Source organism: Perognathus longimembris, chromosome 22, assembly GCF_023159225.1.
Source record: "Perognathus longimembris pacificus isolate PPM17 chromosome 22, ASM2315922v1, whole genome shotgun sequence".
NCBI classification, from domain to species: Eukaryota; Metazoa; Chordata; class Mammalia; order Rodentia; family Heteromyidae; genus Perognathus; species Perognathus longimembris.
Window position 1 is genome coordinate 13,971,334 of NC_063182.1, and position 17,709 is coordinate 13,989,042.

General features: G+C 33.1%; 1 protein-coding gene across 1 annotated transcript in view; it reads left to right on the forward strand.

The window, feature by feature from the left end:
• Xrcc4 (X-ray repair cross complementing 4) overlaps positions 1-17,709 on the forward strand; it is a 162,447-nt gene that overhangs the window by 57,780 nt on the left and 86,958 nt on the right. Inside the window, exon 4 of the mRNA XM_048331064.1 lies at positions 12,004-12,170. Coding sequence (XP_048187021.1) covers positions 12,004-12,170 — 167 coding nt within the window. The remainder of the gene's footprint in view (positions 1-12,003; positions 12,171-17,709) is intronic.

Genomic DNA, 17,709 nt, shown 5'->3' on the forward strand with positions numbered 1-17,709 from the left:
TGAAGACTACAGATAGTTTCTCCTGAACTTTCTAGGAAGGAAGACAAAGAAATAACGGGTCCAATTTTTAAATGCATTTTGTATAAAGCAATTTCATTTAGTTTGTCTAATTTGCAAAGTTGTATACATGTATATGTGTGTGTATGGTGTATGTGCATATATTTGTATAAATGTAGAAGTGGTTTTTCAGAGAAAATGTTCATACAAAATAATGGGAAATGATCCTTGAAGTCAAGGTTAATAAAATTACAATATAAATCATGTTTCCAGGAAGAAAATAATTAAAACTCTCTTTGTTAAATACAGCAGTACTCTTAGAAAATATGAAAGTGTTTTTGTTTTCTCTCATAATAAGAAACCTGCATAAGTACCTTACTCACATCTATTTTTTTCCTTTTTTAAAATTAAATTTTATTGGCAAGGTATTGTGCAAAGGGGGTACAGTTACATAATAAGGCAGTGAGTACATTTCTTGTGATATTTGTTACACCCTCATTTTTCTTTCCCTTCCCTAGTTCAGGTAGGCATATATACAATATCCAGTGTACCAAAATCATATACAGTAACCACGTAGGGTACGCCAAAGGAAGTTCACCTAGAACATTAAATGCAGTGACAACAATAGAATCCTCCTGTGTCCTTCTCTTGGAGCTGTTTTTGTTTATCCTCGTCTTATATAAACATGTATACATAGCTGTTGAGCTATTGTGATCCACTGATAGGTCTATCCTAAACCTTTTTATGTTGGTTAGTAGTGTTTGGTTTTAGATACATAATGTAAAGTTTCTGACCCAAACATGTGGAAATACCATTTGAAACGAAGTTTGTTATTTTGCAGACCTGGTCTCTACTGTTCCCTCCCCCTCCCCAACACTCATATATCAAGGAGACCATGCCCCTTTGTTCTCTGTGTTCTAGGCATGTGTCGCTCAACATTATTTGTTCAAGCTCTGACCATTTCCCTGCAAATACAAATGTTTTATCGTTTCTAATCGCTAACTCACATCTATTTCTTATTTCTATAACTGGCTTTAAATGTTGCTTCCAGCAAACAGAGAGCTAACAGTTAAATATGTAGCTTTCCTACTCTGTCTATAAGTTATTGTCCTACTTTAAAACAGAGGTTTTATTAAAAATAGAAAGCATGTACAGAATCAATGAGTTTAAAGAGGCTGAAATCAAGTTAGGTGGAAGAGGAAACTCTCTGAACAGCTTTAGTTTTTGAAAGTATAAATATTAATTTTCAAAGATTGATTAAAGATCCTGAAGAACAATTTATTATATTGATCTCTAGGTCTATTAAATTGTAAAACAGAATTATCAGATTTGTGGAGTTTTGTCATTTTAAAATGTTTTTATTGATTTTGTTTCTTCAAAGGTATTGATCATGGTTCTAAGTATATGAAGGACATTGAGGAATAATGAATAATACCTTATATAGCAGTTGTGGAGCCTGCCTTGCAAAGAGCTTTTGTTTGCATTGGGATTCATTGAAATCTCAGATAAAAATAGTTCTGAAAGAGTCTAAAGTATTTCTGAAAGAGTTCAATTATACAATAGATGGATTCACCAACATACAAAAGCGTGAGATAACAGTATGAAGACTAGGGTTGGAGTGACAGACTACAAATATTTTAGGAAGGAGAACCAGTTGAGAGGTTTGAATTGATAAGCAGAGGAGCACCAAAATGAGTCTTGTGTTTTTGGCAGTGGTAAGCCTTTCATATCTTAAACCCGGATTGTGATAATGAAATTTACTTTATAAAAGATTTCTCTGGTATAGGTAGAGAATGAGAATCAATGGACTGGGTGCGTAGTTGGAACGCTGTCACAGTAATCTAAGTGACAGCAGTATGGGCATTAGAAGTAAGATCAAAGTAACTGAGATAGAGATAAGGTGATATATTTGAACTATTTAGGATGTGGTGTTGACACAGTTGGTGATTGAATGGATGTTGTGATAAGGCAAAAGAAAATAAAACAAGGATGATGCTACAGATTTTAGTTTGGTCTACTAGGTGGCTTTAATTTGGTCTACTAGGGTAGAGGCTTTGCTTATGAGACCTGAAGTAGAATTGTGGGATAAATGGATGATTAGACACCTATTGTCACTAGGTGAACCATAAGAGCATTTGAACTCACTTTCAGAGTGAATGAGGAGAAAGAACAGGAGTTGAGACAGTGTAACTTATTAAGGAACTGGCACAAAAATAGAAGTGTTCAAAGGATACTGATAACTGATAAGGAGCAAGAGGGGATAAAGGTTGAAAACCAGGCAGATTTGTTGTCATAGATTCAAAACTAGTGCAAATAAACTAAAAACTGTGGCATGTTCTCTTGTTTTGAATATGGCAGTCCCTGTTTCAGTGCAGAATGGAAAGAGACGAGAAAGAAGTCTGTAATGCCAGAAGTAATAATGTTAAGGAAAGTTTTAAAATACAAAACTTTCAAACTAAGTTTTATGTTGGCAAGAACAAATACTATAAAGCATAAGAGTTTTTTTTTCTCTATTGTCAAAGTGAAGTACAGAGGGGTTATAGTTTTATATGTAAAGCAATGAGTACATTTCTTATCCAACTTGTTACCTCCTCCCTCATTTTTCCTCTCCCTTCCCCCTCCCCTTTTCTCTCTCCTCCCCATGAGTTGTACAGTTGTTTACACCAAATAGTTTTGTAAGTATTGCTTTTGGAATGGTTTTTTTTTTTTATCATTTGCCTCTCGATTTTGGTATTCCCTTTCCCTTTACAAGTTCTAATACATGTATATACAGTATCCAGGTTATTAAGGTTAGATACAGTGATAGCAGGGGTAAAACCATGGGAAGGGAATATGAGAGAAAAAAAAGAAAAAGAAAAAGAAGGGTACTGTTTCACATGGCATGTTGAAAATAATTACAACAATGATATACCACTTGTTTCTATAATGTGGAATCCATTTCACTTAGCATCACCTATGTGTTATACTGGTATAGCTATTGGGCCATTGTGATCTTTTGCTACGACTATCCTAGACATGTACTAATTATTTTCTATCAAAGAAAAGTGGTTTGGGTTTTTTTTTCTTTTTTGTTAGCATATATTAATTTTACCAATGTGTTTTGTTAGGATATTTCTCATTGCATATTATATACTTTGATCAAATTTCCCTTTCTATTTCACATTTTTCCCCATTCCTACAACCTTTCATACTTCTTAGTGGGTTTCCTTATGCTATTTTCATATACGTATGTATATATAATGTATTTTATCAAATTTGTTGCCTCTTTGTCCTCTCTCCTCTCATCAGTCCTCACATAACAGTCTTTCTTTCAGCACCATTAAGACTTAGAAGTTCTTGTAGATCACTTTTTACCGGGCCTAACCTTTTCAGATAATTGTTGCCTCCTACATATAAAAGCCATGCTATCAGACTATAAAAGGATACTTTTGTAGCATTATTGATAGTACTAGGTCTACAGAAAGTTCTGTAGTCATAGCAAATAGCCTAAAAATAGAAATAATTCACCTTATCTCAAAGTTTGTTTTTATTTTCATTTTATCTTATCAGAGTTATAAATACTTCACTTTCTTAACAGTCAAATAGATTCCACAAAATTTACTGAGTAAAAGGGCAATCTTGTCTTCCATCTCTCATTGTCCGACTTTCAACTGTTTTTGCCAACTTTTATTTACTACTGAATTTATATTTTTTAAGTTTCTACATATTAGACCATGGAGTTTTCTTTTGGGGCTATGATTTTTCTTTTAACATAATATACTCCATTTTCCTATGAACGATAACATGTACAAATATACATGTATAAACACACATATACATATATACATATCACATGAAGCATGTGTCTGTGCATTTGTATACACACTCATACACTCATATGCGTGTATATACATTCATATGTCTGTGTACATATATATGTATGTATATATCTAGATAGATCTATCTCTCTATATTTGTATAGATCTACATCTACATCTATACATATAGATTTAGATCTAGATATATGTCTTACATTTTCTTTATCTGTTCATCTGCCTGTTAATACCTTGGCTGGGTCTATATACTGGCTTTTGTGAATAAGGCTGTGATTGCCATGAGAATCAATTTATCTCTTTGAAAGAATGATGTATTAAGGGATTTCAACATTGTGTGTTTATTTTCTTTTACTCCTACTTCTCAAATCTGTGCCACATGCAAATTACTTAGGAGATTTAGTGATTTCTGGTCCTTACTAGCAAAAGATTTTGATTCAGTATGTTTTGTGTATTATTTTAAGTATCAGCATTTAAATCTTTGAGTTTCTTCTCCATTTTAAATTTTTAGTTATGAACTATTTCAGGAAGTGCTACTGTGGCTCAAGCAGTAGAGCGCTAGCCTTGAGGTGAAGAGCTCAGGGACAATAACCCGGTCCCAGAGTTCAAGCCCCACAACTGACAAAAAATAGGTTGAAATATTTCAAATATTGTCAATATGTAGAGAAGTATATCATACAACATGTATCTGTTCCCCATCCATGATAAATAACTTTACCCTTTTATATTTGTATGTATGGTACTGGTCTTTGAACTCAGGACTTTGCTTTCTCAGCTCTAGCCTTTGTCTGTTTTTTCTATTTCCACTTTTTTGTTGTGAATATTATCTAATGACTTTTTATTATGACACATAATAAATGTCACTTTTTAATTTTTTCCTCTTTTGTTTTTGTAATGGTACAAGTATTTTTAATCCAGTAACCTCTTTCAAATACATCAGATAACCTCTTAAAATATAAATAAACAGGGCTGGGGATATAGCCTAGTGGCAAGAGTGCCTGCCTCGGATACACGAGGCTCTAGGTTCGATTCCCCAGCACCACATATACAGAAAACGGCCAGAAGCGGCGCTGTGGCTCAAGTGGCAGAGTGCTAGCCTTGAGCGGGAAGAAGCCAGGGACAGTGCTCAGGCCCTGAGTCCAAGGCCCAGGACTGGCAAAAAAAAAAAAATATATATATATGTATATATATAAATAAACATTTCTTAATTGTATTTATTTTTTAAAATTCTTTCTTTTGATACATAATACCTAAATTAGTGGATACTCTTCTCATCTATTAAGTGAAAGATTTTTTTTGTACTAAATTTTAAGTTTCTTTGGCTTTTTATTTTGCTATGATCTAAATGTTTTTCTTTTCTCAAAACTTGTATGTTGAGATTTAATGTCCAATATGTTAGTATTAAGAAGAACTGTAGGGCCTTGGGAATTAGATTAGGTCTTGGGGGTTAAGTCCTCAGGAATGATATTAGCGCTTTCATAAAGGAAGGCTGAGGGATCCTTTTCTGCCAGGCATTCTCTCTGAGGATCAGAATTTAGCCAGACACTGAATGTACTGGGGCCTACATCTTCAACTTTCCAGCCTCTAAACCTGTGACTAATTACTTTTGTTTATACATTATTTAACTATATCTTATGTCACTGGCATGAATCAACTAAACAATGGACCAACTGTCTCTCTCTCTCTCTCTCTCCCTCTCTCTCTCTCTGTCAGAGATGTGTGAGTGTGTAGTTAATTGGGGAAAAGAGTGTCATAGACTTTTCTCCCTGGGCTCACTTTGAACCATGATCCTCAGATCTTAGTCTCCTGAGCCACTAGTGTCTGACTATATTCTTTCTTTTTTTAAAATTTTTTAATTTTTTTTCCAAATTTTTATTATCAAACTGATGTACAGAGAGGTTACAGTTTCATACGTTAGGCATTGGATACATTTCTTGTACTGTTTGTTACCTTGTCCCTCATACCCCCTCCCCCCTCCCACTTACCCTTTCCCCCCCTGAGGTGTTCAGTTCACTTACACCAAACAGTTTTGCAAGTATTGTTTGTCTTTTTTTACCCTGTGTCTCTCAATTTTGGTATTCCCTTTCAATTTCCTAGTTCCAATACCAGTATACATGGTTTCCAATATACTCAGATAAGATTACAGAGATAGTGTAGGTACAACCACAAGAAGGTGATACAAGAACATCATCAATAATAGAAGCTACAGATACACATGGGACGATATAACAATTGTCTCCATAACATGGAGTTCATTTCACTTAGCATCATCTTAGGTGTTCATAGGGGTATAGCTATTGGGCCTTGTGATGCTCTGCTATGACTTGCCTAAACCTGTACTAATTATTCCCAATAAGGGAGACCATAGAGTCCATGTTTCTTTGGGTCTGGCTCACTTCACTTAGTATAATTTTTTCCAAGTCCTTCCATTTCCTTACAAATGGGACAATGTCATTTTTTCTGATAGAGGCATAAAATTCCATTGTGTATATGTATCACATTTTCCTGATCCATTCGTCTACTGAGGGGCATCTGGGTTGGTTCCAGATTCTTGCTATGACAAATTGTGCTGCGATGAACATTGTTGTGCTGGTGGCATTCCTGTGATTTTGTTTGTGGTCTTTTGGATAGATACCCAAAAGTGGGGCTGCTGGGTCATAGGGGAGTTCTATATTTAGCCTTCTGAGGAATCTCCATACTGCTTGCCAGAGTGGCTGAACCAGTTTACATTCCCACCAACAGTGAAGTAGGGTTCCCTTTTGGCCACATCCTCTCCAACAATTGTTATTGTTAGTTTTCTTGATATATGACATTGGCACCGGAACAGGCCTGAAGACCAATGGAACAGAATTGAAGACCCAGAAATGAACCCACAGAACTACACCTACTTAATCTTTGTTAAAGGAGCTAAAACACTTGTATGGAAGGAAGATAGCCTCTTTAACAAATGCTGCTGGCAAAACTGGCTCAACACATCCAACAAACTAAAACTAAATCCTTATATATCACCCTGCACCAAAATCAATTCCAAATAGATTAAAGACCTAGAAATCAAAACAGATACCCTGAAAACACCAAAGGAAGGAGTAGGAGAAACACTTGGGCTCCTTGGCGCAGGATGGAACTTCCTTAACAAAGACCCAGAAAGGCTACAAATCAAAGAAAGGTTGGACAAATGGGACTGCATCAAACTGCAGAGCTTCTGCACGGCAAAGGACATAGCTCGCAAGATAAACAGAAAGCCCACAGACTGGGAGAAGATCTTTACTGGTCATTCAACGGACAAAGGCCTCATATCTAAAATATATGCAGAACTAAAAAAATTACCCTCTTCCAAAACAAAACCGCAGAGAACCAATAGCCCCCTCATCAAGTAGGCTAAAGACTTACAAAGAGACTTCTCTGATGAGGAAATGAAAATGGCCAGGAGACATATGAAAAAGTGCTCTACATCACTGGCCATAAAAGAAATGCAAATCAAAACAACATTGAGATTCCATCTCACCCCAGTAAGAATGACTATATTCTTAAATAGCTTCTGGTCAGACTATGTTATCATTTTAAATGCATTAGTTTATTAACCTCTGAAAAACAGAAGTCAATGACTTAATTTCTAATGAATTTCAATTTCTAATTAGAAAGAAATTGCATTTCAATTCCTGTTTATTTGTATGCTATCTGTTTCTGGCTCCGCAGGCTTTCAGAATCTCCTTTTTTGTCAGACATACCTGAAACTTAGTGATTCCATGGAATTAATATGAATACTGTTTTAGTGTAGTACATTGGAGTTGTGACAATCCTTTCTACCTGGAAATGTAAAGGAAATGTAAATCTTTTACTTACATTTCTTTTCGCTGGCCTGATCTTTAAATCCCATCTCATATTCTCTTTTGCCTAATTCTATTATGTAGATTTTGCCTAATTCTATTATGTAGAATTTAAACTTATCCTTTACTAATTTGCCAATTGCATTACATATTTCCCCTTCATTTTTCTTTCTTTACATGGTGTGTGTGGTATGAGAGAGAGAGAGAGAGAGAGAGAGAGAGAGAGAGAGAGAGAGAGAAATAGAGAGAATATCCATCTGCATAGATGTGTGTACATTATCCTCATCCTTTGGGATTTGAAGGAGTAAGTGTGATTTATATTTAAGTTACAGGACTCTAGACTCTAGAGTGTGCTCTCTGGAGAAGAGCCATGTACACATAGATTTTGCCATTTGATTGTCCGCTGTCTGTTCTCAATCACTCCCCAGTTTCTTGAAAGAGTCTTGTGTTGGTTGTTGCTTTTGGGTTTTGATTTTGTTTATTCCCATAGTTTATAATTATCGTCAGGAGGGCTAGTCAAGTACAACTCACTTTAGAATGACCTACTTGGCCGCTTTAAAAAAAAATTTAATCAAGATGTTTGCTGTCCACGGCACTCTACTTTTTATCAATTTCAGAAAATACGTTGTTTTTATATTTCACAGTCAAATCTTTTTAGAAAAAATTAAAATTTTTATACCAATAATATACTTTTGCCTTGTCTCTAGGTAAAGAAGAGAATAGTCAAAAGTAAATATTTCTAGTTATTTTATATAACTATCTTGAGGAAATTTGATTATTGAACTAAATTATACTAAGTAAGGATTGATTCAGTAAATATTTTCAAATAAAAATACATTGGCAGGAGGACTTTTCACCTATAATTTACAAAACAATAATAAACCAAACAAAAATTAGCATTTTCTCAATTCCATATTTTATCATTTTATTTAAATTGGAAATTTAGGGACAGCTGATATTTTTGCATGGGTTTAAAGAATCACTACTGTGGAGTTATCCTGTTGTGTAAACTAATAATTTACTGAATTTTAGTTAACACAATAATGTTTATGACTTTTTTTTGCATCTAATGTCAGTGTAATCATACCTTCAAACCAATCATGTTGTTCTAGACTAGTGAATTGGTGGAGATCATTGCTTCTTTTGACTGGAGCAGGGAAAGGAAGAGGCTGGCCTAAGTATTTGACATTCCCAAATGAGAAGAAACCAAAACTGTATTTATATTTAGGTTAAAAAACAACAACAACAACAACAACAAATTTTGCTGTTGTTGTAATTGTCCTAGGGAAAGTTGTAAGACAGATGGTTAATTACTAATTAAGAGAACAAACTTGCTCAAATTCAGAAAGATATGACCCTTCTTATTTCACGCTGCATGCAATTCAGTCATATTTCCTAGTAGTTCCAAAGTGCAGCATTTTTTAACATTGCAACTTTTTTCCAGTGTTTACTTGCTCACTTTCTGTTAGCAACAGAAGCTATGCAACACAAATAGTGATTCTGCCCCAATGAGATATTTCTCTGTCTTAGCATTCTGGAATGCTACTATGTTAAAGTAATCAACTATGTTAAAAAGCAAATCTAATTCTGAATAAGTAGATCAAAGTTGTGTGTCTGTTTAGGTGCTATTTCCTTTATAGTATATTTGTAAAATCCTTCATGACAGGCCTTGGATATTGTTTACAAACCTCCAGTAGGATTTCACATAACTTGGAGCACAGAGGTTACAGTTGTTCTCGTTCAGGAGCCCTCTACAGGTAGATGTCAATATATTGAGATTCTAAAACAATGATTTCTAAGGTTCATATAAAATGTACAATTGTATGGATATGACCAATGGGTACAATAATAACCATTAAAAATAATAATAATAGTAATGATGGCTGAAGAACAATACAGTCCTTACGGTCCTAGCTCAAATGATAGATCATTAACTATAATACAGAAAGTATAACTTAAAAATAAGCTCTGGGAAACTTAACCAAAGGAAATTAAAATAACTATTGATTAGATAATGATATGCTATTAATATGAAATGTCTTCCACAGTCTCATGTATTCAAAACTACCTTGTCAACTAATGGACTTTAGAGAAGTGATTAGATCCTAAGGATCTAGTTTGATCACCATACATCATCAGCCACCTTCATTAAAATATATGTTTTTGTTGATCAGAGTGATCTCTAATGCCTAACATATAGTCCATACTCACAAGTTCTGATTAATGAATGCATGAATGCATACTTTTTCTCCATGTAAAAATTGAAATACAAATATATATACCCACCTAGGGATACAGATTTGATAGTATTAAAGCATAGGTAATAACAGAAGCTCTGAATGTGAAAATTCTCTAGAGTAAAATGTGAAGTAGGTGTAGTAATCATTCCAAAAAGTTTTACAATTTAACATCTGAGTAGAAGATAGAAAAACATAGTGAGAAGATATGACTGGATATTTATGATGATGACTGAAAGTGCTGAAAAGTCACAATAAATATTTCTTTAACAGAATGTATTGCCACATAATAATACAAGGAAAATAGTGCTAGGCAAATAATATATAATAACTACCCTTCTCCCCACATCCAATTATTTAACTTGAATTGTCGTACTTGATTCTGTATACAGAATAATCTTCCATATTAATTTAAATACCTAATTCAACTGGGATAAATCTTTTAGATGTTTTTGTAATTCATGTGAAGTAAAAGACTCATCATCTCTTATTTTAAGACAGTAGTGAAGTATCCTTCAAAGTAAAATAACCAATATAAGAATATTTACGTGCCTAGGAGCCAATGACTTATACCTAGAATCCTATCTAGTCAGGAGGTTGAGATCTAAGTATTGTGATTCTGAGCCGGCCCAGGCAAAGTACCAGTACAAAAGTCAAAAACAGAGGCATGACTCAAGTGATAGAGCATCAGCTATGAGCAGAAAAGCCAAGCAAGAACTCAGGGTGTGGAATTCAAGTCCTTGAACCAGCCCCCTCAAAAAGGGGGAGTACTTTCATTATCCTTAAAATATAACAAAGTGTTAGCATAGCCTTGAATGCTAATAATTTGTAGAACAATAAATATAGGTCAGTAGACATTTTGCTTTAAATTATAGTTTTGTGTGTGCCAGTTCCTGGGGCTTGAACTCAGGGCCTAGGTGCTGTCCCCGAGTTTTTGTGCTCAAGGCTAGCACTCTCCCACTTGAGCTACAGTTCTACTTCTGGCATTTTGGTACATTGGAAATGACTTTGCTGCCTGGGCTGGCTTCAAACTACAGTCCGCAAATCTCAGCTTCTTGAGTAGCTAGGATTACAGGTATGAGCCACCAGTATCCAGCAAGAACTTTTAATGAGTTTGAGAAATGACTACAACAAGAGTATTATTTTTTTCAAGTATCTACTCTAGGGGAAGAGACATGCTGTCAAAATAGTTTCATTTATTCTTAGATGAGTTCTATTCTTATTATAAGTATCCTACTGATAGATTAGAGTTATACTTCACAAAATGTGACAGTTGCATAATTATTTTTATTTTACTTTATTAATATTTTAAAGCTATGATAATAATTTTAATATTAAAGAGTATTATTACTAATCATTACATTCCATTAGTATTATATGTGGAATCAGTAACACCTGTGTTTCTTCAGAATTGCCTAAGTATAACTAAAGCTGTATATACTATTTAAAGTATCTTATAGTAGGGGAATAACTGGGGTTGTTTGTTTGTCTCTGGCAGTATTGGGGTTTGAACACAGGGTTATGTACTTGCTAGATTAGAGAAAACTTATTTAGGACAGCTCCAGAAAGCTTTTCTTCCCAGGGTGGAAGGTCAATCTCAATCTCTTTACTAGCTAAGTTTCTCTTCATGAGCCACCAGTGCTTCGATTATTTTTAATTGTTATCTTTATTCTAAAGTAATTTATAATGAGAAATTGGTCTCTAAATGAAAAGTACAGTGCACGTTTTGAAAATTCTACTTTTAAAAAATACCAAAATATTTGTATTTCTCAGTAGTATATACAATCTATTCAAATTTACAATTTGTATTAATAGAACCTATTACATGTCTTCATGACTGTGAGCAGAGTGAAATAAAATAAAGCAAACAGATGGTGTAGATTACCTAGTGTTATTTACATTTTTTTCTTTTTTATTGTAGAAGTAAGAGTGATTTACCACTTATATAGTTTATTTTTAGGTTATTTGTTCATTTATGATAAACAGTAGATAAATTGGAAGTAGCTCCCTTTTGTTTCACTCTATTTAATCTTGTGTTTTTCTACTCAAAAATGAAGCATATATCTTTAAAACTGAATTGCTTAATCTTTATATTATTCCTAAACTAATCATGTTTTCCTTTTGTTTTAGTTCAGACTTGGTTCCTTCAACTTAGAGAAAGTTGCAAACACAGCTGAAGTCATTAGAGAAATTATTTGTTACTGCTTGGACACCATTGCAGAAAACCAAGCCAAAAATGAGCACCTGCAGAAAGAAAATGAAAGGCTTCTGAGAGATTGGAATGATATTCAAGGACGGTATGTACACACTGTTCTTGCATTAAAAGAACATTGGGCTTTTTCATATTCTTGTGGGTTTATGATTCACAAACTAACATATGTATAAAAGCCTCTATTTAAAATAAAATATTTAAGTAATTATACAAATAATTATACTATTTGATAGCAAAAAGCTTATAAGAATCCAAGTAGTAATTGAAATTTGAGCATTAGAAGCCTGTATTTTAATGTCATTTACTAATGTTTAGGTAATATATTTATAGGTATAGATTAGCAATCAGGTGTATGCTAAGCCTGCTCAAGGCCCTGGACTCCATCCTTAGCACCTCCCCAAATAGCATATATTTACAATAAAAAGATTAATTCAGCATAATTTATCAGACTGTTAATGAATGAAAGTACTTGAAACATATATGAGCACAATTGATTCCTTAATTGAATCAAAGAATGGTAACTATTTCAAATAATGTGTGCTTTGGCTCTTACTAGAGACTTGTTTTTTCCTGATTGGAAACTCCTACCATAGGTGTTTTTAAAAGATGAAGCAATTATGGCTTCTGGAGAAGACGTTTAGAAGCTCTTTATTTTCCTAGCTTGTCTCTTATTTTTTAAATGATGAAAAAGGAAGTTGCATATTTTCTCAGTTATGAACTTTCTCACCTATATCACAATCTAGATATCTTTTATGTATCTTGTATTGTGTTGTATAAAAGATATTTTATACACTGCCCTACTATGTAACTGTACCCTTTTTGCACAACACCTTGTCAAAAAATTCGTGTTTAATTAATAAATTACAAAAAAAGATATTTTATAGAAATCAAATGTTTTGTGAACATTTATATACCTATAGAGACAGATGAAATGTGTATCGTGTATATGTGTTAGTTGTAGTAATCATAGTAATAATTGCATTCATTAGATTTCTTATCTCTCATCTAAGTTGATTGTTCTTGAACACGAGAACCTGTATCATGTAAAAGTGTTTTGAGGGCAGCCATTATTGTTCTACAAAACTATTTATAAGTATATAAGTTAGTACACGAAATACTGAGTTTTACAACTTCCTATGAATGAATGTGTGTGGAAAATAACTGAAAGAAGTTATTTTTCTGTGTATTTAATTAATTCAATTCATAGAAAATGTTTAATACAATTAGCACATAATTAGATTTGACTTTTATTATATTGGGAAAATGTGTCGTATTCTTTTAATTATAAATTAATTTTTATCTCCAGTTACCAAATAAATATGTAGTACAGAGTCTAATACAATTTTTATATATTAGAAAGCCATATAAGAAAATAAGTGAAATTCTCTTTTACCTCTGTTTAATTCATTTAGTATGAATCAATATTAAATGTCAGAGCTAGAAAGCATTTCATGCATGTGTACTGTAGTTTGGGTGTCTTTTTTATTTTCTATATGAAATCAAATCAAAAGTGATGCACTGTGTTCATGATAAGCCATTATGTTTTTATTTTTAAAACTCAAAATACCCTCACGATGATGGAAATTTCATCCACAAATTGCCCACAAAAAATGCAGACTGGATACTTGGTACTTGAACAAATTGCTTTAAAATGTGTGCCAGAGGTTGAAAGAAGTATTATCTCATCAGTATGCAACACCACTCCCATAGAATTGAAAGCGGCAGGGAACGAAGATGAGGTCTTGGAGACAATCGCACCCTGTGCTGTGAAACCATTTGTGTGAGGGATACAAATATTATGTGGAACACAGATGTTTGATTTGCTCTTTCTGAACTCCCCGAGAATGCTTTTGCCTTACTGTGGCAAGTGATTTCATGTTTGTTAAAAAGCACATCCATGTGTCTATTACCAGTTTTATTATTCTTGTTCAGGTGTCTTTTCTTTTTTGTGGTAGTTCTTGTTTACCTTGGGTCAGATGCCTTCTTTGGAAGCTGACAATATGTGCCACTGGGTGAACTAACAAACCAAGAGGAAAAAGCACCCTCTAGAAAATTCTCTGCGGTTTTGTTTGCATACCAGAATGTAGATGAATTGTGCTATCTAGTTCCTAAATTTGGTTTGCTTCCATCTGAGAGGAGCAAGTGGTTTTAAAAGCTGTAAAGCGGAAATATTGATGTAGGTGCATTGTACTCACAGTCAAATGTTTTGAATTGAAGTATCTTTGTATAATTACTTAAACATAATCAAAATAAATAGTATGAGACCCATTAAAAAACGGGAGCTGTAAATCTCCCTGGTCATTGCCAGTCACACAGCGCTATCTACAATCTTAATACCTTAGCAAATCATATTTACAGCTCCAACGTTCACAGGTAGCAAAACTAAAACTCATCTTTAGAGAAATTAGAAAAAAGACATTAGTGCACCAAGTTAGGTAACTGAGTAAAGAACCATTCGAATGTGAGACCTAATGTTAGGCCTGGCTATCATTAATTGGGTCTTCACGCAGGCTCTAATTGTGACAGTATTCATCCACCATACAATAATTCCTTCCTCACCTGTCCCAGACTGCATGTGGAAAAGCGGGATGCTAGAAGGGAAAAAGGACACAAAGAAAGGGATGAGAATTCCTCTAGCAGCTATTGTAGATGAATTGGAATACATCTGACTATACAGTAGGGTATATGATGAGCAAAAATCAATCAGGTACACATGAGTTTATTAACATGAAAGGTATTTATGACATAGTGAGAAAAGACATCCATTACCAAAAATATGAATTCTAGCTCATTCTTGCAAGTGTTTGTTTAGAGAATATATCTGGAAAAGGAAAAAAAGTGTCAATAATAGACATAAATATCTAAAAGCAAATATTACCTTCTTTTTATTTGGGGGTTTACAAAAAGAAGCTCAACTGAGGAAAGATGTATTACAACATGAATATAAAGAGCAATAAATGTATTGCTGCTACCATATATATATTGAATATATATGTATATATATATATATATATATATATATAGAAAATTGTGGTCTTTACTCAATTTTCAACCAGTAGTATCAGAGGATTTAAGTTAATTTAAGGATGAATAATTAGAAAATTTCTATATGAATCATCATCTTATTAGCTATATTTATTTATTTCAGTGGTATTTCCTACTTAATTTCAAATAAAAAATGCTCAAGTTTCATGTTACTGAATAGGTATGTAGAAATTCTCTGGTTAGGCATTTTAGTAAATTGAGTTGACACTCATGGAATCATTAGAATAGAAGACCTTGAACACTCTTCCTTTTTTCCTTTTGCCTTCAAGATAGAGAATCACATTATCTACAGATAATTAAATATGATGTTTAAAGACCCTCCATGGTAGCCCATTGAAGAATTTAAGAATAGTCGCAGAAAATTTCTGCTTTATTCTATTGGTAATCAGAATGTTTCATGTTATTGCTGAAGGCCATTCCTCTTGTTCTTTCAGCAGAAAGCATGAGGAACAGCTGGTTACCATCTTCTTCAAGAATTAAGCCTTATTAATAAATTTATACCACCATTTTTCCCTGTCTTTGGCATTCTTTGTTTTGTGTACTCAGATTTTCTTTTGCTTTACAATCTTGATCAGGATTTAAATGTGTCTAGAACTCCTTATAAATATAATGATTTCTACAGTGTTTCACTAGCAAACATGCACATTTATTGTTTTATTCTTGGCTATCCTTTATTTTATTTGGATATTATTTCTTCATGAAATATTTCATTTGCTCATGTTTTTCTTACTGTTTTTAATTTATTACTCCCTAGATATTTGCTACTCAGAAATGTTATTTTGAATATTCTGCATTTTTTCTGTATTTGTCTTTTCATCCTTTTATCATTTTTTATTTACCCTTTTTTAATACAGGTATTAGTTCAGTGCTAAGGTTCTACATTAAAGTTTCCATTATTGATCTATTTTTAATAGTCATTGTTGAAAGCTTGAAGCGTAATTAAATCTTTCTTGTTTGTTACTGTTTGTGTTTTTATCTAGTTTGATCTTCGATATCATCTAAGACTGTCTTCTGTTCTAATGGTATGTGGGCAGACTTTTAGTGTACCTAGACTTAGCACTGAATCCTACATCTCTCCTGTACTAATAATCTCACATAGTAATATCTGCTCAATTCTTAAGACAGAAGCTTAGCAGGAGTCAATTAATGTGGAAAGCATAGTAATATGGAGGGCATAGTAAGCTCATACTTCTATAGAAGAGGAATACTATTAAAAATATGGTATAGCATATACCATGTATTTCTTGCTAAGTATTGAAATAATAAGTAAAAGTAGATTAATGTCCTGCAACTATTCATATTCACAGTTCTGAAAAGTGTATTCATCATCACCATAAAAAGTTTGGTTGCAAAAAACAAACTTGTAAATAACATGAAGGTTAACTATTCATCTTATTTGATTGTTTTTCTTATTAAAGAAGTGATACCACAAGTATTTTGGGTGCCAGTTACTTAGATTATAATATTTCAATGCACATTATGAATATTTCATTGTGATAACTAACATTAAGATGTATATACGTGTTAAGTTTAATTAGGCTTGTGAGTTGACAAGTAAATTACATGAATGTCTAATTGATGGCAATTTCTGAAATCTTATTTAAGAAATTGTAATATGTAATATTTTTACCATATTTATTATAGCATATAAAATTATTTTAGTTATTCATAGTAAGCATTTGTTATCATGTTGCATTAGACACTATGTGATTAGCTATACATACATACACTTTTACATAGAAAATATAATAATTATACTACACTTATGTCGTTTTGCATCTGAAATATTAATAATATTTGCCACAAAATTAAAAGCCAATGAAGATGAATATCTATGTACATGTACTTATGTGTATATGCTAGTACTAGAGCTTGAACTCAGTGTCTTGCTCCTGTCCTTAGATTTTGTATTCTAGGGTATTACTCTACCATCCAAGCAACAGCTCCACTTCTGGCCTTTTTGCTGGTTATATGAGTCTTACCAACCTATAGTTTTCTGGGCTTCTGTTGAACTTCAATCTTTACATCTCAGCCTCTTGAATAGCTAGGTTTGTAAGTGTGAGCCTTTGGCACCTGGCTATGATGCATAGCTTTTAAATAGTAAAATATCCATAAATAGTCATGCAGTATAATGATGTTTCTGCTAACACAGTTTCTGTTAATAAGATGATGGAGCACATAAATTTCTGTCTCTATAATGTTGTAGCTTTCCTAACATTTTAGTTCAATGTATTACTCATATGTTGGTAGTGATTGTAGTATAAAACACATCTACTACACTGCCAGTTGTTTAAATTGCAATATATACAATTGTGTATGTACATCAAAACTGATATTAATAATTTTACTCATTTGTGTATCTACTGTAATTTTTATCATGCTTTTTAAAGTGAATATTTTCTACTCACTCAAAGATGAATGAGTACTTAGGCAGTATGCTGTGTTGTACCAAGTATAGCCTCATTGACCTTGTGTATAACGTATCTCAATTGCATATATAATTGAATGATTGATCTATACCGTTGGCTACCCATTTTTCAGAACCAGTGGCGCTCATATGAAGCTTCCAGAAACAGCTA